This window comes from Diachasma alloeum, unplaced genomic scaffold (genome assembly GCF_001412515.2).
Source record: "Diachasma alloeum isolate Michigan unplaced genomic scaffold, Dall2.0 Dall_scaffold_00185, whole genome shotgun sequence".
In the NCBI taxonomy this organism is placed as follows: Eukaryota; Metazoa; Arthropoda; class Insecta; order Hymenoptera; family Braconidae; genus Diachasma; species Diachasma alloeum.
The window spans coordinates 2151278-2175519 of NW_021680351.1; the positions used below are offsets into that span (position 1 = coordinate 2151278).

A 24242-nucleotide genomic window follows, 5' to 3' on the forward strand; every position below is an offset into this window, starting at 1 on the left:
TATATAAAGTATTTTTTATATATCATTTTATTATTTATTATTTCTTTGTATTTGTTAGATATTATTTTATTTTTAGGAAATATCTCCATTGAAAAAAAGTTCCAAATAAATGGAAAAATTGAAATTCTCCGATCTTCATCATTAGCTCAGGTTTTTTATTTCTTATCAATAAATCAGTCGTGATATTATAATTAATTAGATTCTCAAATCATTCATAAATACGCTATAATTACCGCTAAAAATGTCTACCGTAGTTGTCGCCACTCATGAAAATTCGACCGAAATATCTCGACCAATGACAGAATTTCTAGAATTTTCGGTTCAAATAAATCGCAATTCGCCACCCCATTCCCATTCTCTTGTTTAGTCTATCTTTGTGGTTAGAAATATCGTATTGCAGCATTTCAATTGTCATCAACGCTTGGGGATCTCCAAATATCTCAAAAGAATATCAGAACACTCGAGGCAGCGGATATCCTTCCTGAAGCATCAAACATTCCTTCGGAATTCTGAAATAAGAGTTCACAAGCAAAATGGTGAGCCTCCGATCGATATTTTCACGACTGCAAACACATTTGACTACCTTTCGGAGTCTGTTTACGTTTGTAGTTTTTCTCAATATGGAGTCGACTGTCTATTATTTTAGATTTTATTTTTGGATTCTCTTTCCAGTCGCACACCATCCTCTTGGTTCAACCTGGAAACAGACCCGAGACCAGGACTTATTCTGATTATGAGAGCGTTAATGAGTGCATGGAAGGTACAAGAAATAAATTGCTAATTTTATTTAATAATATGACAGCAATTTTTGAAACTTCGTTACTCACGTTTTTTTTTACGTTTTACATTTCTTTTAATGGCTTTTTTAAAATGTTCGTTGTTAAATATGAAATTATCTCGAAAACTAGAGAATTTTGAGAACAAATTCTGCTATATCAGCAGAATTTTTTGTAGTTGAAAAAATTCTCTGTTAAAAGGTAGGGCAACATCCCCTAAAATCAATTATGAAGATGATACACCACGAATGACAAATATTTGGAATGAGGGGAGAATGGGGTGAACCTTGAATTGTCAATATCTGCTGATCAACATTTGTCAAAACATTTTGAACCTTTGTTGTTACATTTCTAACTTAACCCTGACATTTCAACAGGTGTATGCAAAATCTACGAAGAGCACCTGAAAAAGAGAAATCCAAACACTCCAACGATAACCTACGACATCAGTCAACTGTTCGATTTCGTCGATCAACTGACAGATCTCTCGTGTCTGGTCTATCAAAAATCGACAAACAGCTATGCCCCATACAATAAGGACTGGATCAAGGAGAAAATCTACGTTCTGCTGCGTCGGGCAGCTGGACACAGCGAGTGAATCCTCGGATTACTCTAGGATCACAAAATATAAACGTACATAAGAAGATAACGTCTAGATTACCTTTATCATACGTATTAAGTTAATGATAATTCATGGTATTTCTCTACTGTTTGTAAAATGTAAATTCATTTAAGGATTACACCAGAGTTTTATTTGCATCCTTTCAAAAAATCAGTAGCGAAGAAAGAAAATCTTAGATTCGAAGATATTCTTTCGAAGGGGGACAGCGAAATTTTCATGACAATCTTGTTTGAAACGAAGCTAACTCCATAAATTTGCGATCGAGTAATACGGCCAATTCCGAAAATCTTCCTCTGAGAGAAGTGGCAGCAGCAGTTTAACTGTACAGGCAGTTGTATATGAGGCGTTCCATACTATTTAAATCCGCATTTTTTGGATTTTAATGAAAATTGAATATGATGTAGAAGTGTTCCAAACATGCCTTGAAATGTTATTAAAAGAAAAAAAAAATTTGGAAAGTTGGAAACTTTTGGTTGGACCAGGTACGTAATTTAAAAAAAAATTATAACTATAAATAAACTATTATCCAATGTCCACTGGGAATACCTTTAATTTACGAATCTCGATGAAGCTTTAGCTCCAAAATCTTGTCAAGAGTCTTGACGTGAAACCAATCAAGGAGAGAGGGTTTTCCCGACTGTTCTCCGAAATTTCGCTCGCTCCGAGGAATTTTCGTCTTCATTGGACGGCTTTCAAAATGATGGAAAATGAGGCTCAACCTTCCGGGGCTGGAGTTCTCTTTGATGTGGCCCAATGAAAAATTCGCTTTTCTACAGAATAATTCTCCTCACTTGTCAGGATAAACGACTGGTGACTGACGAGCATTGTTCTAGTGTCTGTTCATTCAAGAAGATATGCAGATAGGGAGAGAGGGGGAAATAATAGAAGAAAGGTATCAGAAGGAGAAAAAATCATTAATTTAGGTCTTAGCATTTAGAGACTATCGCGTTAATCCAAAAAATCCCACGAAAATAATTTTCAAATTCCATCCCAAAAGTTGGGATGAAAGTTGACTTTTCTCCTGAAAAAATCCAAGATATGACATGACACTTTTGGCCGCAGGTGAAAATTTTTTTTTTTTTCATTTTTTACTTTTCCCACATACTGTTGAGAGTTCTGGATAGCCCGTCACTTGAATAGTCGGAATCGACTTTCACTCGGCTAAAAAATTCGATTTTGCCGAAAGTCGACTTTTCGCCTGGAAAAATCCAAAACATAACACTTTTGGCGCCAGGTGAGAAATTTTTATTTTTATTTTTTACTTTTCCCACGTCCTATTGAGAGTTCTGGATAGGCCGTCATTTGAATAATCGGAATCAACTTTCACTCGGCGAAAAATCCAAGAATGACACTTTTGACCCCAGTGAAAAATTTTTTTTTTATTTTTTACTTTTCCCACATACTGTTGAGAGTTCTGAGTAGCCCGCCACTTTAATAGTCGGAATCGACTTTCACTCGGCGAAAAAATTCCATTTTGCCGAAAGTCGACTTTTCGCCTGGAAAAATCCAAGATATGACACTTTTGGCCCCAGGTGAGAAATTTTTATTTTTATTTTTTACTTTTCCCACGTACTATTGAGAGTTCTGGATAGGCCGTCATTTGAATAATCGGAATCAACTTTCACTCGGCGAAAAATCCAAGAATGACACTTTTGACCCCAGTGAAAAATTTTTTTTTTATTTTTTACTTTTCCCACATACTGTTGAGAGTTCTGAGTAGCCCGCCACTTTAATAGTCGGAATCGACTTTCACTCGGCGAAAAAATTCCATTTTGCCGAAAGTCGACTTTTCGCCTGGAAAAATCCAAGATATGACACTTTTGGCCCCAGGTGAGAAATTTTTATTTTTATTTTTTACTTTTCCCACGTACTATTGAGAGTTCTGGATAGGCCGTCATTTGAATAATCGGAATCAACTTTCACTCGGCGAAAAATCCAAGAATGACACTTTTGACCCCAGTGAAAAAATTTTTTTTTATTTTTTACTTTTCCCACATACTGTTGAGAGTTCTGGATAGCCCGTCATTTGAATAATCGGAATCAACTTTCACTCGGCGAAAAATCCAAGAATGACACTTTTGACCCCAGTGAAAAAATTTTTTTTTATTTTTTACTTTTCCCACATACTGTTGAGAGTTCTGGATAGCCCGTCATTTGAATAATCGGAATCAACTTTCACTCGGCGAAAAATCCAAGAATGACACTTTTGACCCCAGTGAAAAAATTTTTTTTTATTTTTTACTTTTCCCACATACTGTTGAGAGTTCTGGATAGCCCGTCATTTGAATAATCGGAATCAACTTTCACTCGGCGAAAAATCCAAGAATGACACTTTTGACCCCAGTGAAAAAATTTTTTTTTATTTTTTACTTTTCCCACATACTGTTGAGAGTTCTGAGTAGCCCGCCACTTTAATAGTCGGAATCGACTTTCACTCGGCGAAAAAATTCCATTTTGCCGGAAGTCGACTTTTCCCCTCAGAAAATCCAAGATATGACTCTTTAGCCGCAGGTGGAAAAATAGTATATTACGTTACAAGTGTGAAAAAGAGGGAATGTTAATACGAGTGGGGTAATGTTTTTAGGGAGAGTCGTAGGACACGCGCAGCCGAGCGATAGACGAGACGAGTCGAGCCGAGGGGGCACGAGTCGAGCCGAGGGAGCACGAGTCGAGCCGAAGGCACGCGAAGCGCGCCGAAAAAATTATTTTTTCGCACAGCGTGATGAAATAGTATATTTCAGCACATGTGGGGCAATNCCGTCATTTGAATAATCGGAATCAACTTTCACTCGGCGAAAAATCCAAGAATGACACTTTTGACCCGAGTGAAAAATTTTTTTTTTATTTTTTACTTTTCCCACATACTGTTGAGAGTTCTGGGTAGCCCGCCACTTTAATAGTCGGAATCGACTTTCACTCGGCGAAAAAATTCCATTTTGCCGGAAGTCGACTTTTCCCCTCAGAAAATCCAAGATATGACTCTTTAGCCGCAGGTGGAAAAATAGTATATTACGTTACAAGTGTGAAAAAGAGGGAATGTTAATACGAGTGGGGTAATGTTTTTAGGGAGAGTCGTAGGACACGCGCAGCCGAGCGATAGACGAGACGAGTCGAGCCGAGGGGGCACGAGTCGAGCCGAGGGAGCACGAGTCGAGCCGAAGGCACGCGAAGCGCGCCGAAAAAATTATTTTTTCGCACAGCGTGATGAAATAGTATATTTCAGCACATGTGGGGCAATATCACTCGCCTTCGGCTCATGCTGTAAACCCCACACACGTTAAGGACGAAATTTCCCAACAAGTACTGAACAAAATTTTATGTCACCCCACACACGTTAAAGACGATATTGCCCCACATGTGCTGAAATATACTATTCTGGCGCCTCTGAGTGTTTTTTCTCGCCCTCCTCTTTACCTCCCCCGCCCGCCAAAATACCACTAGCAATAAAAAAATATTATATAAACAAATTGAAAACAGTTTTTACTCCTTTACAATCAATTTTCATCTTCATCATAATCGTGCCCCTGAAATCCGCATTAAAAAAATCCTCAATGATTCCTCCCAAGACAAACAAATCTATCCCCACGCCCGCACTGCGTCATCATCTGGATGCAACAGTCAACGTCACACGCGTTGCAACAGGCACGTGCGTTCAATCCTCATGGTAATTGCTGAATTGGCATTAGATATGAATCCCACCCCTCGCCCTCCTCCCCTCCCCCGCCCCACCGCGCTCTCCTCCCGTCCTTCAAAACCCATGATAAAAATAATCTCACAAAACCAAAACTAGAAAAATAAATGGATAATGGCATTTTTTAATAAATGAGTATAGTTATTGTTGCTAAGACATTAGTAACTTGCTTCTGAAGGGATTCTCTTTTTTTATTCTTACTTCACCATTCTCTTCTTCTATTTTTTCATGTCATAGTACTGTCATCAATTGAAACATCATCGAAATTTTTGCGCATTATTTCGTTCTGTCGTTCTGTTCGTTTCGCGTCTCTAGAGTGGAGTCAAATTTATGAAATTTAAAATTCATTTATTTACCATCTATTGCGAATAAGGTAAAACGGATGCTTAACTTTATTCTTTGGAGTGTAACGAACATTTAAAAAAAGCTAAAATCGTATGAAAACTGCGGCGCAAGGAGCATTATGCAGGTAAAAACAGGTAAAAATGAAGTTGTTCGTACTATACGGAGCAAAATCGATCGGCTCCGCAATTTTCCCTAGTTATTCTCATACTCCATCATATATCACAAACTGTTCAATGGCCCAGTGAAGACTTTTAAATTTCCGCGACGTATCCCCTTAATTAAAGTAGCTCTACCCTTCGGCCGGGCTACACTGTACTTTTGGATATTTTCAGGTTTTAAATTTTTCAACTAAATTGCATGGAAAAAATTTGAAAAAATTCATACCCAGTCAGTATTAGGAGTGGTTGGGGTAAAACGGACACTTTTGACTTTTTAAAAATGTTAATGAGGGGTTGAAATATTGATAAAATTTAATAATTTTTTCTCAATACAAAGAACAATTCTTTCCCTTTATGACGCGCCTGAACTGAGCTCAATTGATCAATTTTTTTTTGAGTTATGAATAATTTTAAAAAAGTCTAAAGTGTCCATTTTACCCCACCCTCCCCTATCAGAATTAAATTTCGCAAAATAGTGATATTTTTTCAAACATTTCCCTCTTATAAGTAAATAATAAAACTTGTTTGCAAAACGGTGGATTATTTTTTATGAGGTGTCAAAAAAATTCTTGAGTTTTTCACATCTAGTGAAAAAAAATTCAGATTTTAATCATTAATTTCAATGGAAATGTTGATTTTCACATAAGACACTGGGTTAAATCCTGATTTTCAAACATTTCTTCTTCGAAAAACCAAAGCGATAATTAAATTGAGGAAAAAATTAGAATTCCGAATCTAACCGAGTTTTCTGCAATTTTTTGCAGTTTTCAATAATCTTTGAATTTACCGTAAGGGCAGGGGAGGGTGGGGTAAAATGGACACTTTAGACTTGTTTCAAATTACTCATAACTCAGAAACAAATTTATCAAAGAAGCTCAGTTTAGGCTCATCACAAAGGGTAAGAATTGTTCTTTGCATTGAAAAAAAAATTATTAAACNTTTCTGCAATTTTTTGCAGTTTTCAATAATCTTTGAATTTACCGTAAGGGCAGGGGAGGGTGGGGTAAAATGGACACTTTAGACTTGTTTCAAATTACTCATAACTCAGAAACAAATTTATCAAAGAAGCTCAGTTTAGGCTCATCACAAAGGGTAAGAATTGTTCTTTGCATTGAAAAAAAAATTATTAAACTTCATCACCATTTCAACCTGTCATTAACATTTTTAAAAAAGTCAAAAGTGTCCATTTTACCCCAACCTCCCCTAGAGCTACTTTAAATTTGAGTGATTGCAAAGCTTCCATACGGAAGCGAAAATAGAAAAATCATCGGGGACTGCGTAAAAAATCACTCTGCACTTCCGCCCTCCCTATCTCCCCTACCGGCCTCCCCCCCCTTGAAATTCCACTAGCAATAAAAAAAATATGTTACATAAACGATAGAACTGCAGGCAATAGAGGAAGATGGAAAGGCTAATGATGAACGAGTGCCAGTAGTGGGGGGAGTGTGGAGGGGACAGCCGTAAGAATATATAGTATATATTCCAAAAGGAATATCCGTAGATTTTTGGAGTGGGAGACACGCATATGAGTGGGAATCACGTAGAGTGGGGGTACCCTGGGAAGATAATCTTCTACTAGAAACCCAAGCAGTTGCAGATGAGAGTCTGACCGCAGATGAGCGAGAGCTGATCGATCGAGTGAAAAGAACATTAAAATAACTAAATTCGACATTTTTCGAGCTAATGAAAAATGTAATTTTATCGTTTGTTTAGAATTAATAAAACGCATGGCGAGTGAGTGCGGTTTAAGGGGGGGGAGGGGTGAGTGAAAAGTGGAGTGCAGTTGCGGATGGTTTACAGTCGCGCGTGACAGTTCCAGTTTTGGTTTTCGGTTTTCGTTCGGGATTCGAAGGGATAATCGGATTTTTGGGGGGCAGTGAGAGGGTTTTTGGGTTTTGGTATTTGTTGGAAGTTTTTTGGGAATTGTTGGGCGCCGGGGGGAGCTGTGGAGGAAGAATGTCGGGGAAATTGTTCACTGACGTTGAGCCATTCAGTGAGACAGCCCTGGAGAATCCGCGGATTGAAGGTATTTTTGGTTCATTTGCTTGTTTGTTTGTTTTTCGATGGATTGTTGCGGGTTTTTTTGTCGATTGGGGGTCCTCGGGGGAGCCTGCAAGGTCCACTCTTCGGGGTTTAGGTTAGTTTGGATTGGGTTGGTATAGCTGAGGCATGACATCACTCGGGTATTGTGCATTCGGTCGGAGGAATAGGAGTTGATATGCTTTGATGGTTGACAATTGGTTTATTGTGGGGAATCGATTAGTCGATCGAGGGAAAATTCCACCTTTCGCTGGGTTACCCAGGTGTCTTGTGTCGGTGTTGACAGTCTTCACGTGCGGCACACGTGTTGGAATATTTGATCATCTAATGAAATTTTTTAATTACAAGATCCATGCGCGCGCTCTCGCGCGCGCTGATCTATTCATTCGTTGAAATGAAGAAATGGAATTCATTGAATTTAAATACCTTACACTGAGAGAAAAAATTATTCCTGCCAAGGATTGATATNTATAAATATTGATAATGAATCAAAGAGAATTCGACTGATGATTGAAGTGAATAGCCAAGTAGAGTAAAAGAATATATAAAGAATTTTTCATTTTCAACTAATTATCTTCTTTTTTTTTTTAATAATCGGTCTCCATAAAAGGACAGAATTTATTAATTTCGCCGATGATATATATACATGTGAAATATATATATTATATATATATATATGACGTGAAAAAAAAATTTACCACTGAAGAATTTGAAATTATGTCACTGAAGAACTTGAAAATGCCGCGTGTTTTTTTTGTGAATCACTTCATGTCACATATTGACCAATCAGAATTAAGGATTAGCGGTCCGGCAGTTTCGAGATATTTCGATATAAAACAACTTCACGTTTTTTTTCATCTTTAGTAAATCTTTAGTAAATAGGATTTAGTAAATAGGATAGGAATAATAATAATTGTTTGGATAAATACGTGACAAATTAAATTTTATGAGCGAAATACACAAGAAATAGATGATTCAATAGAGTAGAAATATATATATTGAACATAAAAATGATGTCGAGAAAAATATAAAGATTCAATACAAATTTAAGACATAAATGACCCCAAAATATTATTTGCTCATGAGGATGAATATTTTATATAGAAATATTATTTATTAATGACTCGCATGAAACATTTCATAAAAATAAGTATTGCTCAGTTCTCTATAAATTTATAAAATGTACNCCCCCGCTCGCTTCGCTCGCTCCCCCTCCGTCCGTGTGACCGCAGCGGTGTGACCGTACCCATAAACATCTTCCATATGAGCACCCCCTAACATAGTAATCCTCCATAAATATCGATATCCCCTTTATGACCACCCCCTCATATAGACATCTCTTATAAATACACGCACCTCCTCGTATAGGCACCCAACGTCCCCTGAATTTGAGCGTCCCCTGAATTTAAGCGTCCCCTGAACTTGAGTGTCCCCTGAATTTTTCGCTTTATTTTTTTATTTATATAGAGAGATGAATAATAAATGGCCCATCCTATTGGTAAAAGGTCCAGAATGCCATGAAAAATATGAAAGGGTACCCATTACAGATATGAGGAGTACGGGAGGGTAGGGTAAAATGGACACTTTTGACTTTTTTAAAAATATTCAGAACTCAGAAACAGATTTATCAATTAAGCTCAGTCTAGGCTCATCACAAACAGGAATCATTGTTTTTCAATTGAAAAATGAAATTATTCCATTTCATGAATAATTCAACACGTTATGAATATTTCAAAAAAAGGCAAAAGTGTCCGTTTTACCCTACCGTCCCCTACTTATCTTGATAATGGCCAGCGAGAATGAGAGCGAGTCATGTGGGTTTCTCGCCTTTTACACTTGTTTGAGTCATTGATTGTAGCTTCGCTACTAGATTCGTCCTTCGTCTTTATTTTGTTTGCCTAAATTCCTTTATTACAAATCGATAACTCAAATCTCTGCTATATCATTAAATTAATATTCAAATTCCTACAATCATTTGTCTCTGGTGATTGTTGAGAGGGAAGTCAATTTTTGTGGCGAGAGATTGAGGATTTTGTCTGTTCTGGAGGGGTTCTCGCATTTTTTTAGGAGAATAAGGGAGAGTGGGGTAAAACGACCCCTTTTGACTTTTTTTGTGATAGGGGAGGATGGGGTAAAATGGAACACTGGACTTTTTGAAAATTACTCATAACTCAGAAACAAATTTATCAATTTAGCTCAGTTTAGGCTCATTACAAAGAGAAAGAAATGCTCTTTGCATTGAAAGAAAAATATTTAATTTCATCAACATTTCAAGCTGTCATTAACATTTTTAAAAAAGTCAAAAGTGTCCAGTTTACCCCAACCGCCCCTACTCATAACTCAGAAACAAATTCGTTAATTGAGATCAGTCTAGGCTCATTCTAAAGGGGAAGAAGTGTAGTTTCCATGGAAAAAAAATTATTTTATTTCATTTAAAATTGAATGAGCTGTTAATATTTTTGAAAAAAATCAACAGGGGCCGTTCTACCCCACTCTCCCCTAAAACTCAAATTTTGAGGATTAAAATCGGAAATTAATGCTGAGGGGAAGTTAATATGAGGAGAAACATTCTGGTTGAGTTTTAGCGCAATCGGCAGTCTGATATGATTGGGAATAATTTATTTAGGAGTGATGAGTGATTGGGAGTTTTTGAAATACTTGGCCTTATTTCAACGAATTTAAATCGCGGAATGAATGCACTTGTGGAAAATGCCATGTCTTCTCATACGTGAATGTTTTCTTTAAATTCTAGTGCGATAATTACGTGACTCCATCGAATGATGGGCGTGATGATTAAATATCTGAGTCCGTTAATTTCTGTCACAACTGTGGAATATTCGACAATTTCCTGAATTTAATTCTGAAAGGAAACAAATAACTCAAAAATTGAAATTAAGTTGTTGCACGAATATCTCGATATTTTAGAAGACCCCTTATACCTCGAATTGATCTCTTTATTCTTGGAATTTCTCTCTAGATCTGCTGCTCCCAACAGATTAAAGTTAATATGAGTAGAAATATTCTGGTTGAGTTTGCGTGCGCGTATGAACACATCGTATAGAAATTTTTCGTACGGATTGCGTAGGGGAGGTTGGGGTAAAATGGACACTTTTGACTTTTTTTTAAAAATGTTAACAGCTCATTCAATTTTAAATAAAATGAAATAATGTTCTTTCCATGGAAACCACACTTTTTCCCCTTTAGAATGAGCCGAGACTGATCTCAAATAATGAATTTGTTTCTGAGTTATGAGTAGGGGAGGTTGGGGTAAAATGGACACTTTTGACTTTTTTTAAAAAATGTTAACAGCTCATTCAATTTTAAATAAAATGAAATAATGTTCTTTCCATGGAAACCACACTTTTTCCCCTTTAGAATGAGCCGAGACTGATCTCAAATAATGAATTTGTTTCTGAGTTATGAGTAGGGGAGGTTGGGGTAAAATGGACACTTTTGACTTTTTTTAAAAAATGTTAACAGCTCATTCAATTTTAAATAAAATGAAATAATGTTCTTTCCATGGAAACCACACTTTTTCCCCTTTAGAATGAGCCGAGACTGATCTCAAATACTGAATTTGTTTCTGAGTTATGAGTAGGGGAGGTTGGGGTAAAATGGACACTTGACTGTTTTTAAAATGTTAATGACACTGAAATGTTGATGAAATTCACTTTTTTCTTCAAATTAAAGAGCATTCCTTTCTCTTTGTAATGAGCCTAAACTGAGCTCAATTGATAAATTTGTTTCTGAGTTATGAGTAATTTTAAAAAAATCCAAAGTGTCCATGTTACCCCATCCTTCCCTATAGAAATTCTACAGGATTTTCGTATATGATATTCGGACATTTCTATACGAATTATTTCTACACATAAATTTTTGTTTTCACACGAAAGATGTCGAAACGCTCCAGAGAAAATCGTGGAGAAATGTCGCAACTCCGTAAAAAATCTTTCTATACATGTGGCAATGGGTCGTATAGAATCAAACCCAGAGAAATCGTATAGAAATCATTTGAATACGCAATCCGTATAGAAAATTTCGAATGTCGAATGGGCAGTCTAGTATTATTGATAATAATTAATCCAGAAGTGCAAGGATAACACAGAGTCTTATGAGAAAATTAACTTTTCGGAGTTAGGGAAGAGATTGAAATCTAGAAAAAATCGCTAAGAATCGGAAAAAATAAATAGAAATTCTGCGCCCGATACGAAATTTATCGCCATTGTCAAACTTTTATAATAAATAATTTACGTTTCTGCGAGAGATTTCTGTTTAAAAAAATGATTGAAGAAAGAATTTGATGGATTAATTTCTTGCAATTCATGGGACAAATTATCTACGATGAATCATTTTTTTGGCTTTTTGAATTTATTGTTCCTTGTTAGACTCAACGACTCAACTGGAGTTTATTCACACTATTTTAATGTTTCCTTGGTCTCCCCTCCCGTAACATGTTTTTCCTTCTCCGCCAGATATCGAGGCAGAATCCCTAGCGGAAAATCGAATGGACATAGGTGAAGAGGTGCCTTATGCCGAGCCCCTTGCACCGGAAGAAATAAGATGGTTCTACAAAGACGGTGTTGACAAGAGATGGGTGGAATTCTGCGGATACGACAGCCTGAGGATTGAGGATGCGTGGAGAAAAAAACTGGAGAAGGAGAGAAATGCCAATGAGACTAACGACGATTGCGAGAGGGTCGTTGTCAAAGGGGGAATGTACGACGTCAAACTCGATGACATGAAGTGTGTCTCCATATTCTGGGCAGGTAATTTACCTTCACTCTTTGCAAATTAAAAAATTCCGATTCTGTGAATCAACAAATGGCGGATGTGGAGTCATGCATTTGATGTAAAAATGTTTATTTATTCGATAATAATACTGTTTTAAAAAAAAAATTAATTTTCGTTGTTTTTTTTATTTATTCGTGATTTTTCGCATTTTTTGGTACTGAATGTTTGTGGATTTGGGAGACAATGGATTAAAGAATGAATTCAGTAGCGAAGCGGTAAACCGGGTTAAGTCGATTTTTACTATTGGCTAGTTTTTGACGAATATCTCGGAATCTAAAAGAGATAGAAAGATTTTTGTCAGGACCTTTTTTGTAGAGCCAATAGAGCGTTGTAAAAAAAGTCATGAGAAAAATTTTGCTATCTCTCTTAGATTCCGAGATATTCAGCAAAAACTGGCTAATAGTCAAAATCGACTTGACTCGGTTTACCGCTTCACTACTGAATTAAATTGATTCAATTAATTAACTAAACAATTTCGAAATCCATCAAATGAGAATTCAAGCGTTGATGAACAATAATTTACCTTCACTTTTCGCAAATTAAAAAATTCAGATTCTGTGAATCAACAAATTGCGGGTGTGGAGTCATTCATTTGATATGAAAACTATTTTTTATTCAATAATACTGTATTTATTTAAATTTTTTAATTTTCGTTGTTTTTCCTGATTTATTCGTGATTTTCTGCATTTTTGGTACTAAATCTTCGTGGATTTGGGAGAAACTGGAGTAAAGAATGAATTAAATTGATTAAATTAATTAACTAAACAATTTCGAAATCCATCATTTTTTTAAATTTTCGTTGTTTTTCCTGATTTATTCGTGATTTTACGCATTTTCGCTACTAAATCTTCGTGGATTTGGGAGAAACTGGAGTAAAGAATGAATTAAATTGATTAAATTAATTAACTAAACAATTTCGAAATCCATCAATTTTTTGAATTTTCGTTGTTTTTCCTGATTTATTCGTGATTTTACGCATTTTTGGTACTAAATCTTCGTGGATTTGGGAGACAATGAATTAAAGAATGAATTAAATTGATTCAATTAATTAACTAAACAATTTCGAAATCCATCAAATGAGAATTGAAGCGTTGATGAACAATAATTTACCTTCACTTTTTGAAATTAAAAAATTCCAATTCTGTGATTCACTTATTTGCGTGGAACACTTCATCGATCTAGAGATGATGAAGATGTCGACTGGTGAAAATTCAGCACAAATTAATTATTTTGGAAATGCATCGATAACTATCAGGGGAGAGAAACTTTTCTTTTTTATTTTAGTTGAGAGTCAAATGGTTTTCAGTTGTCACAATGGTTGGCACAATTACTCATAATTCCAATTGGATGAAAGCCGTGACAGAAGGAAATAGTGCGAAAAAATATTCAGTCTATTCGTGAAATTTACATTCTACTTTGTATTTTCACGAGTCACACATGATGCCCAACTCGAGGCACTAGAACAAGCTGATAAGACCTTTTATCGGGCATTGTTAGCCGGTGTGTGTGAATGCTTCTAAGAAATTAGTTTCTATTTCCTTGCGCATCGCTTCAGCCCTATCTAGAGATTACTGTGTCCTTGGGGTTATTATTGTCAATTTCCTTTGGCGTGCGTTGGCTGTTGAAGTATCGCGGGTATTTGTTCGACCAATGCATCGTTCATTCAATTCCCAATGGGTTTTTTCATTGAGTCAAGAGACGGGCTCTTTATTTTTTCCCGAGTGGACGTCGTGATTTCGAGATGTGAATGATAATTTCTTGTTCGAGAGAAATGTCAAAACTATTTTTGCGCAGTGACGCCAGATAAGATACCAGATGAGATGGGGGGAAATGAATCAATATCTCGTATTAAATATTAAAAGACAATTTTGACAGCATTTTACGTATTAATTTATTAATTAATGGTCATCACTCCTGATTTATTCGAGTCCACTAAAAACCTAAAAACTTTAAGTCATTGACATATCAACACTGATAACGTGACACAATTTTAAGGAGATTAACATGTTTGAACGTTGTACTTCCTTGTGACCCTATATTAACTTAAAGTAGCTCTACCCTTCGGCCGGGCCTGGCTGTACTTTTGAATATTTTCAGTTTTTAAATTTTTCAACTAAATTGCATGGAAAAAATTTGAAAAAATTCATACCCAGTCAGTATTATCTAAATTAAATTTCGCACAATATTGATATTTTTTGAAACATTTCGCTCTTATAAATAAATAATAAAACTTGTTTGCAATACGGTGGATCATTTCTTACGAGGTGTCAGAAAAATTCTTGATTTTTTCACATCTAATGAAAAAAAATTCTGATTTTAATCTTTGAGTTAATTATTTTAATCACTGAGTTAAATCCTGATTTTTTAACATTTCTTCTTTGAAAAACCAAAACGATAATTAAATTGAGAAAAAAAAATCGAATTCCGAACGTAATTGAGTTTTCTTTTTAAGTGGGCAGCCACGTGGAGATGATCACATAAAATCATATTACCATTCCGGATTTTCCTATGGGATAAGATAACTTTAAGTGAAGATGAATTCCCGATAAATCTCTTGAGACCTCGGAAAAATAAGGAATCATCTATGAAAAACTTTTTTGTAGCTCGCCATGTCTCTTGGACTTCAAGAAATTTTTTTCGTTCAACTGATCTGTTCTCAAGGTGAATTCACCTTGTTGAATTTTGATTCCCGTCTGAGAAGAGAATGAATTATTAATCTTGTTTATACTTGAACTTTTTAATTAAAAAAAAAACTAACAAAAAAAGGCCATCTTTTTCTTTACACTTCCATCTTTGTGAAGGAGATGAGTGGATAATTGATGGCGAATGACTCATGAGTCCCTGTCATAAATTTTATTTTCAAATTATTGAATTTCAATAATAACATTCGTCTAACCACTGCACCATCTCCACTGATAATTCAAATTATCTCGTGAAAAAAGGATGAAAAAAATGAGATTGAATTTCGAATTCTGTATAAAATTTACATTTAAATGACGACTAGAAGCGAGGGACATTCCTGTGATGACTTAGTGTAAATTTTTTTTTCTGATCTCAGTTTCCCATTTACGGAGAATAAATTATCGTTTTTATGTATTCGAAATGTTAATTTCTAAGTTGACACTTATGTTCATCAACAACATTTCCACAAATTATGAAAATCTCCACAAAATTTATCAGCGAGTGAACAGTTAAAATCGTATGATTCCAGGTGAAGAATGGGAGATAATGAGGGCAACGTGGTATTACGAGGCGAGCTGGATACCCCTGGAGCTGGAGCACTCGAGGGTAATAGAGGAGTCTCACCTGAGGCTCTTCGAGAAGCGAAAGAGCTCCACTGCAGGCTCCACCCCAGAAGAGGCCTCGCCCTCCCACTCCTACAGAGGTAACACTTCACTCCGACATCGAGCTAATTATCCTCACGCAATTATTCTCACCGACACGCAGTCAATGATCCAATTTTTTTTCCATTATTTTTTTTTCTTTCATTCTCCTCTTTCATCTCGCAGTTCTACACACCGAGCGTTTTTCCGAGTTTCATGTCGACTGGCACGCGATTAACGATGTAGCACTTTACAGCGAGTACACAACTAGTAAATTAATGCGCAGTGTGACCTCCAGATTGGGATTCAGCAAGAGTAAGTAGTTGTTTTACATTTTACGTAATGTTTGTAAAAATTACAATTTTGGGTGAAATTTCCATTTCATTCATCGACATTTTCCATATTTTTTATTTTATTTTAGCCAGCGGGTACCAATTGAGAAGAGGCTATAAAGTCAACGCCTCAATGTCCGACAAACCCAACGACATCGATCATCTGGTCTTCGTTGTCCATGGAATCGGACAGAAACGAGATACCCAGAAGATCATTCGCAATACTGCGCTGTAAGTGACAACACAGATTAAAATCATTCAATTCAATTACTTTATTTCCTTGATGTTATAAAAGTTTTTTCTTTGCTTTTAATTGATACATCAACATCAGCCCTTCTCTCTCGCCTCGTCGAAATTCAGTAGCGAAGTGGGAAAACGGCACAAGTTAATTTTGACTATTGACCAGTTTTCAATGAATATTTCGGAATCTAAGGGAGATAGCAAAATTCTTGTTATAACCTTTTTTGTAGAGCCAATTAAATCCTACAACAAATGTAGTTACGTAAATTTCGCTATCTCCCTTGGATTCGGAAATATTCCTCAAAAACTCAACTGGCAGGTGAGTCGACTTGAACCGTTTTGCCCCTTCGCTACTGAATTATACTGTGTTAGAGTTTGATAGATTTTGCTGGCTTTGTTTTCTCAATTTAACTAGGGGGCTTCGCCTCCTGCTCGTTCCGCTCGCCAAGCCCCCAAGGTTTTTACGATGCGACCCATTAGGGGCGATTGGTTTGTTTTTAGAAGAAGATTCCACTCAACGCCTTGAAAGCCTCATATGAACCTTCCATGGCCCTCATATTATGACAGCATATAACCCTCACATTAACCCCATATGACCCTCATTCTCATCCTTATTTTACCCTTATCCGGACCCTACTTTGCATATTTCAGTAGCGAAGTGGTAAACCGGTTTAACCCTAGTTTTGGACACCATATGAGAACTTGCGACTTTGGTCACCTCCGCAGGGAATCGCCGCCGTGTTATTTAGGCCCGAGCGTTGCCGAATTCACTCTATACTGCCCGGGCGCGTTTAGCGAGACTTCGGCAACGCCGCACAACGGGCAATTTCATTTAACATGGGAAACAATTGCCCGTTTGTTAGAAATAATTTTTTTTCTTCAGGAATTGTGGATATAAATAATTTTTTAAAAAATTATCATTTTCTAGACATTTGAATTGACGCATTACAATTTTTTAGGATTTTTCCGCTCAGCCAGTCAATGGTAAGAAAAAAAAATCGACCTGCGGCGTTTCCCTCCTGTGGTGACCAAACTAGGGTTAAAGTAGCTCTAACCTTCGGCCGGGCTACGCTGTACTTTTGGATATTTTCAGTTTTTTAATTTTTCAACTAAATTGCATGGAAAAAATTTGAAAACATTCATACCCAGTCAGTATTGTCTAAATTAAATTTCGCAAAATATTGATATTTTTTCAAATATTACCCTCTTATAAATAAATAATAAAACTTGTTTGCAAAACGGTGGATTATTTTTTATGTGTCAAAAAAATTCTTGATTTTTTCACATCTAACGAAAAAAAAACAGATTTTAATCTTTGATTACAATGGAAATGTTGATTTTCACATAAGACACTGGGTTAAATCCTGATTTTCAAACATTTCTTCTTTGAAAAACCAAAACGATAATTAAATCGAGAGAAAAATTAGAAGTTTTCAATAATCTTTGAATTTACCGTAAGGGTAGAGCTACTTTCAGTCGACTTATCTCCCAATTGAGTATTTGAAGAATATTTCCGAATCTAACGGAAGTAGCGAAATTTTCGTAATTACATTTACTGTAGCTCTCAATCGGCCCTACAAAAAAGGTTGTAACAAAAATTTTGCCATCTCCCTTAGATTCCGAGATATTTATTGCAAACTGGTCAGTAGTCAAAATTGACTTGAACCGTTCTACCACTTCGCTGTTGATTTATCCTGACCCTTATCGTGACCTTCATTCTGACCCTATTCCTGAACCCAATGCTGACTCTTGTAACCCTTGGTTACCCCTCTACCCTCCTGTGCAGCTTCAATCCCGTATTCGTTCAGCATTCAGATAAAAATCATTCCTTTCGATAAACTTTCTGGTAAACAATCAAGTATATAAGCTACTTTAATTGTGACCGGAAGCGCCGTCAGTGAACCAGAACGATTCATGTTGCATTCCACATAGGAATCTGATTTTTCATTCGATAAACTGTACCACAACTAAACCCGTCGCCAGTGAACCAAAACGACGCGTATTACATATCGAACATTGTTTAGAGACTCCACACGGGAATTTGATTTTTCTTCCGATATTTCCTCGTGTCAGCCTTGAAAATGATGATCTCACTCCAATATCTGTTACTGTGGTGAGATGAGGAAATGCTAGTTTGTTAGGTAAGAACGTGTGGATTATTTTTAGTTTTTAAGGAATATTTCGAAGTCTAACGGAGATGGCAAAATTTTCGTCATGACCTGTTTTGTAGAGCGAATTGAGCGCTACAATAAAGGTCTTCACGAAAATTTCGTTATCTCCCTTAGATTAGGAGATATTCCTTGAAAACTGAGCTTAACAAATTTTATTCAATCGATGAAAAATTTTATTCACTCGTCGCAGTTGAATGGTTCAGTTTCGAATCAATTTATCTATTTTCTCGATCATTGGAGACATTTCCAGGAATAAAATTCAATTTAGATTCCGTAAGAATTCAGTTGAAGCCCAAAAAGTGTACGTAATGACAATTTGAATGATTTAGATAATTGTGGGTCTGGAAGTGTGTCGACTTGTTTTCAAGAATTATCAAAATCGAATTCATCGATTGCCACCGTTCATTAACACGATTGAAGTATCTTTTGTAATAACTTGTAATTACTGTTGAGATATCTCGGTAGTGAGATACGACTCTTACGAGTCGTTAAAAACCGATTTCCACAGGAGATTCTTCTAATCGTGAATTAATTAGATTTCTCCATGTTTTATGTGGAATTCGTTGATATCGACGAATTTTTCTCTTTAAGTGAATGGAACCTACTATTCTCTGAACAAAACAATTTATTGGAATATAACGAGCTTCACCAAAAAAATAATACCTTATTTTAAGTTTTCAAATGTCGCGTGCTAAGTGGAAAAAGGTCATAAAAACCTAATCTAGGGAACATGAAATTTGGACGATTTGGGCTCTGCAGAATCATGTTGAGCCAACTTTTGAGGATAATTTTTTTTGGCGCATACGACTGTTTTCCATAAATTTCCATAAATTTCGTCCAATAGTGGAGAAATGAACAATAAATATTTTCACTATTTTCTCTTCATTTTTCCAACATTCGGACGTACTTTTAGAGAAATTTCTATTGGATAAAAATTGGCAGAAAGTCGCATGCGCCAGAAAAAATTTCTTCCTCAAAACTTTACCCTCGAGACGCGAAAACTTCATGAACTTCAAAATTCATTTATTCGCGATCTATTGCGAATAAAGTAAAACGGCTGCTTGACTTTATTCTTCGGAGTATTCTTTGGAGTATAACGAGCATTAAAAAAAATCTAAAATCGTATGAATACCCCGGCGCAAGGAGCATTTTGAAGATAAAAACAGGAAAAAATTATTATACGGGCAAAATCAATCGGCTCCGCGCCTTCCCCTAGTTATTCCTATATTCCGTCATATATCGCAAACTGTTCAATGGGTCTCAAGGCCCAGTGAAGCCCTTAAAATTTCGCCGACGCATCCCCTCAAAAACAACAAGTTTTCGCAAATATCCCCAATGCCTTTTTCAGATTTCGTGATTGTGTAGATTGGTGTAGACAAAAGTACTTCGCCTCAACCTCCCACCGAGTAGAATTTTTCCCAGTGGAATGGCGTTCCTCCCTGAAACTAGACGGTGACATAGTGGATGCAATAACCCCCTACAGTGTCCTGAGCATTCGCCACTTGCTGAACTCCTCCGCAATGGACATCCTCTACTACACGAGCCCCCTCTACGGTGGTGAGGTGCGAGCAGGCCTCCAGAGAGAGTTGAACCGTCTCTACTGTAAATTCATCAGCAGACATCCAGACTGGAAGGGCAAAGTATCAGTTCTCGCCCACTCCCTGGGCTGTGTAATTGTTTATGACATTGTGACTGGCTGGATGGGACCAGACACGCGACCCCCATCACCAGCAACCCAGGAGGTGGTCACTGATGGGCTAAAATTTACCATTGAGAATATGTTCTGCCTTGGCTCGCCACTCTCAGTATTTCTAGCCCTTCGAACTCGCACACCCTCGAATAGAGTCGATGTCATGCCACCGGGCTTGTGCAAGAGATTCTACAATATTTTCCACTGGTCTGACCCAGTTGCCTATAGGATGGAGCCACTGCTTGTGAGGGGCTACAGGAAAATTGATCCTGTACTCATTACGTCTTACGGTGGGGCCAATGAACAGCAGATTGATACACCACCTGTGTCGTTGGCCAATGGGGAGGGCACTATGCCTACTTCAGGTATTTTTTTGTGACTATTTTCCAGCCCAAATATCGGGCAATATAATTGGCCCATTCGACATCACGTGGTACAAGCTACAGGATTTTCAACTGATAATTTTTTGATAATTTTCTCTGGTAGTTGCTGTATAAAAAACAAAACATCATGCAGTCGAATTAACCCCTCGTCAAACTGACAGATTCAATTCAATTGTGTCGTTGTGTTAATTATACAATTTTCGTTTCTCAATTGTGAGTTTCGTCTCATGGTCCAATTATATTGCCCGACATTTGGATTGGAAAAATAATCCCCCGAATACCACACGAGCTTCAAAATTAATCGGACATTTTTCTCAAGGTTCCCTGCATACAAACGAAGTCGTCACGTTTTTCAAAAAAAATTTGACTCCGTTTGTTTGCAACGAAACTATCGGAAAATACCCGATAATTTTGGAGCTCTTGTGGTATTACAAGTGAATATTTTATTGGTGTACAATGATTCATTATTTCGCATTGATTCATTCATTTCACCGCAGTGATAGGCATAATCATAAACTATAGTTGACATTAATTTCATAAATCCTTAATCAAGTAATAGAACTCAACAATTTTTCAATTTTTAAGGGTGCCAAGTCAATTTGAAAAAAGATTCAAAAAAATTTTTTTCTTTCCCTTCATCATTGGAGAAATATGTATTCATCCATCCGACGAAATTTCAAACCCGCAACCGGAACTAGACATCGAGAAAAAAATGCGGAAAATCCTCTATTTCGCGTGAGGAACCCCGAGAAAGCATGGGATCAAGTGGGTACGGCNTGAACACATCATTCCCCATATCTTCAAATTTTTTCAAATTTTTCTTGAGTTCCTAGGGGGTTGAAACGTTCAATTTAATCAAAACTCCATAAGAGGCCGTGTATAAGACTTATTTTGTTTATTTAATTTCTCGATATTCATAAGTTCTAAAATTTTAAAATTGTCACCGATGTTCACCATCTGTCTAATACTATTAATTAAAAAAATTATAACTTTGTTGGTGAATGTCAATTTTCAAGGTCATCGCCAAATTCACTTGGCACTCTTAAATTAATCAAAAATTAAAGTTTCAAATTCCGAATTATTTTACCAATCAATCTCTAATGTCTCTAATGTTTTTTAGGAACATATTGATCTATCGATAACGTAGGAAATTCACAAAAATCACCGATGCCCCATTTAACTGCGTGTATAAGTAGCAACTTCAAAAATTATTGCCATGATTATTCTTTAAGTAAGGGTCTTGACATTTTGCACACGGCTTTCAAATGAATCGAATAATTTGTTCAGCAATTTTCATTGAATTCTCTACTTTTTTTCCAGCTATGGACCCCGCCATAATACCCTTAAAACTCTCTTTATATCGGAGAAAACGGAAATGTATCAAAATTGTAAAAATGATGCCTCGCAATGTTGTCCAGAATAATTTCCCAGTTTATCTAGTGAATATCTCTTTGGGAAAAACGTTCAAAGAAAAAAGTCAAATGATATTTCTCTTCTAACTAATATATGATGATCACTGATTAATTTCCGTTTTCGAAACCCCTGCGAACTCCGATATGTCTCAGGACTGGATGAATTCAATTGTTGAATATCTCTAAATGTTTCGCTCCACAGATAATGAGGAGAGAGAAGCCGAGAGCCCCACTGAGACCCCTAACCCAAGTGTTGAGAGGGGCTGGAGTCTGTGGGGGCTGGTTAGAGCTGGGTGGAATACTAGAGAAGTGGATACCACTGACGTTAATCCAATCCGTCCTGACGAAGGTAATTACCCTCATTATCTTCATAATCCATTGAAGATGATGAACGAACGAAGAATACTCTGTTTTCGTCACCTCATCCACCCCTTTTCTTCAGTAGTTCCGTCCAACATTCATTCTCACAATATCTGAACCTTCATTTTTCTCTTTTCAATATTTTAAATTACGGGGAGACTACCATGAGTTTTAATAATCACAGGCTATTGGCTCACGCCAAAACAAATAATTAGTGCAAAAAAATTAATTGTTTATTGAAAACATTCGAAAATTGCTCTGAGAAGACAATTTTTCATCCCAAAAACAATTGTTTTTCATGAAATTGTGAATTTATAGTCATAATCGTGAAATTTATTGACATTTCAAGGAAACTGTCGCTTGTTAAAAATAACCGAGAGATTTCTCCAAAATTTCAAGCAAGAATTTTCAACAACTCCTCAACTAATCAATGAAATAAATTCCAGAATTGGAGCAACGACTCGATTACGTCCTGCGGGCAGGTGCGATGGGTCGAAACTACTTATACACAGTGAGAGCACACACAGCCTACTGGAACAACTACGACGTCGCCTATTTCGTTCTAACCCGTCTGTTTCCCAACCTGGAGACGTGATGTTGGCTTGACTTATCAAGCACCGATGACAATCCCCCCGGATTGTAGTGCACAATTACCCCCTAGTCCGCGATATTTGGGCCTCATTTACTCCCCAAATAAACTCTGTAAGAGGAGACAACGGGCTTGTCACCAAATGAACTAGAACACAAACAAATTACTAACAATTTCAAAAACCAGACGATGAATAATTGATGAAAAAAACCATCTGTGATAACGGAAAAACGATACAATAAGCTGATTACTTCGTAAGCCTAATCAATCGATTGTCGCATAATTTTTGTATTTAAAAAAGTGTTGATGGCGTTAGTTTTTCAATTATAAAATTTATTGAACGTTGATGAGAGATGCACGAATCGTGTCAAATTGTTTTTATTCATTAGCGACCAAAATTGTACTTTATTCGAAAGACTGCCCCCCCTCCATTGATCGAACAATAATCGATTTGTTTATTCGCCTGGGGCATTTCATCGATCTAGAGATGATGAAGATGTCGAGTGGTGAAAATTCAGCACAAATTAATTATTTTGGAAATGTATCGAAAACTATTGGGGGATTGAAACCTTTTTTTTATGTGACTTCCCTACCCCTCAGTTGATTGTTTAATTATGTCGGTTTTGAGGGGTCCTAGAGGACATGTTCATGGATTAATCTTCAGTGCTTTGAGACTCGCCACTGATTTTTATCTACTTAGATTTATTTCAAGTATATTAGTCAATGAATCGTTAATAGTCTATCTGAAAGTGTCATACCGTCTCAAACTAGGAAAATATCAAGACAATTATTTTTATTCTTGAGTGCAGATCGTTGCATGAGAGCACCAGCGCATGTCTTGTTTTTCGTCATTATTTTTTCTGTTCTGAATTAACTAGTGGAATCCAGTCATTTACGCTAAGCCTAAGGAGGAGAAATGGATGGAGGAATTAGAGAGAATTTTTTAAATATATTAATATCTTTGTAGAGTCAATGTTACGAGAATCATGAAGTTTGAATGAACATGTTGTTATAGCACATTGAAGGAACAATAAAAGCAATCAATGAATTATCTAATCGAGAAAATTTATTTCCTCGTTATCCCCCTTTGAATTTTTCATGGCATAAGTTCATGAAAATCGTTTTGCAGACTATTTCCCAATTGTCTCAGAAATTACAAGGTTTAGAGAAAAATATTAGATCTGATTTGCGGATTAAGAAGTTCTCTACGAAAAGGGATTTTTGACATTTTTAATACCATTCAATATCACCACCTAGTGGCCACCACTAAATCGATAAATCCCCCATCCTCGTGGTCTCCAATTAATCACCCCTATTCT

The 24242-nt window shown here is 36.5% G+C and overlaps 2 protein-coding genes across 2 annotated transcripts; both read left to right on the forward strand.

Annotated features, from left to right (window-relative positions):
• The first annotated feature begins 329 nt into the window (after positions 1–329).
• LOC107048061 (enhancer of rudimentary homolog) lies at positions 330–1516 on the forward strand. The gene is made up of 3 exons (XM_015271020.1): positions 330–536; positions 673–760; positions 1154–1516. The coding sequence occupies exons 1-3, from the start codon at positions 534–536 to the stop codon at positions 1372–1374; spliced, it is 312 nt and encodes a 103-aa protein (XP_015126506.1). The 5' UTR covers positions 330–533; the 3' UTR covers positions 1375–1516.
• Positions 1517–7196: 5680 nt separating this feature from the next.
• On the forward strand, positions 7197–23974 carry LOC107048197 (phospholipase DDHD1). The gene is made up of 8 exons (XM_015271262.1): positions 7197–7618; positions 12105–12398; positions 15635–15808; positions 15933–16061; positions 16168–16309; positions 19838–20544; positions 22177–22323; positions 22781–23974. The coding sequence occupies exons 1-8, from the start codon at positions 7549–7551 to the stop codon at positions 22927–22929; spliced, it is 1812 nt and encodes a 603-aa protein (XP_015126748.1). The 5' UTR covers positions 7197–7548; the 3' UTR covers positions 22930–23974.
• The last annotated feature ends 268 nt before the right edge of the window (positions 23975–24242 follow it).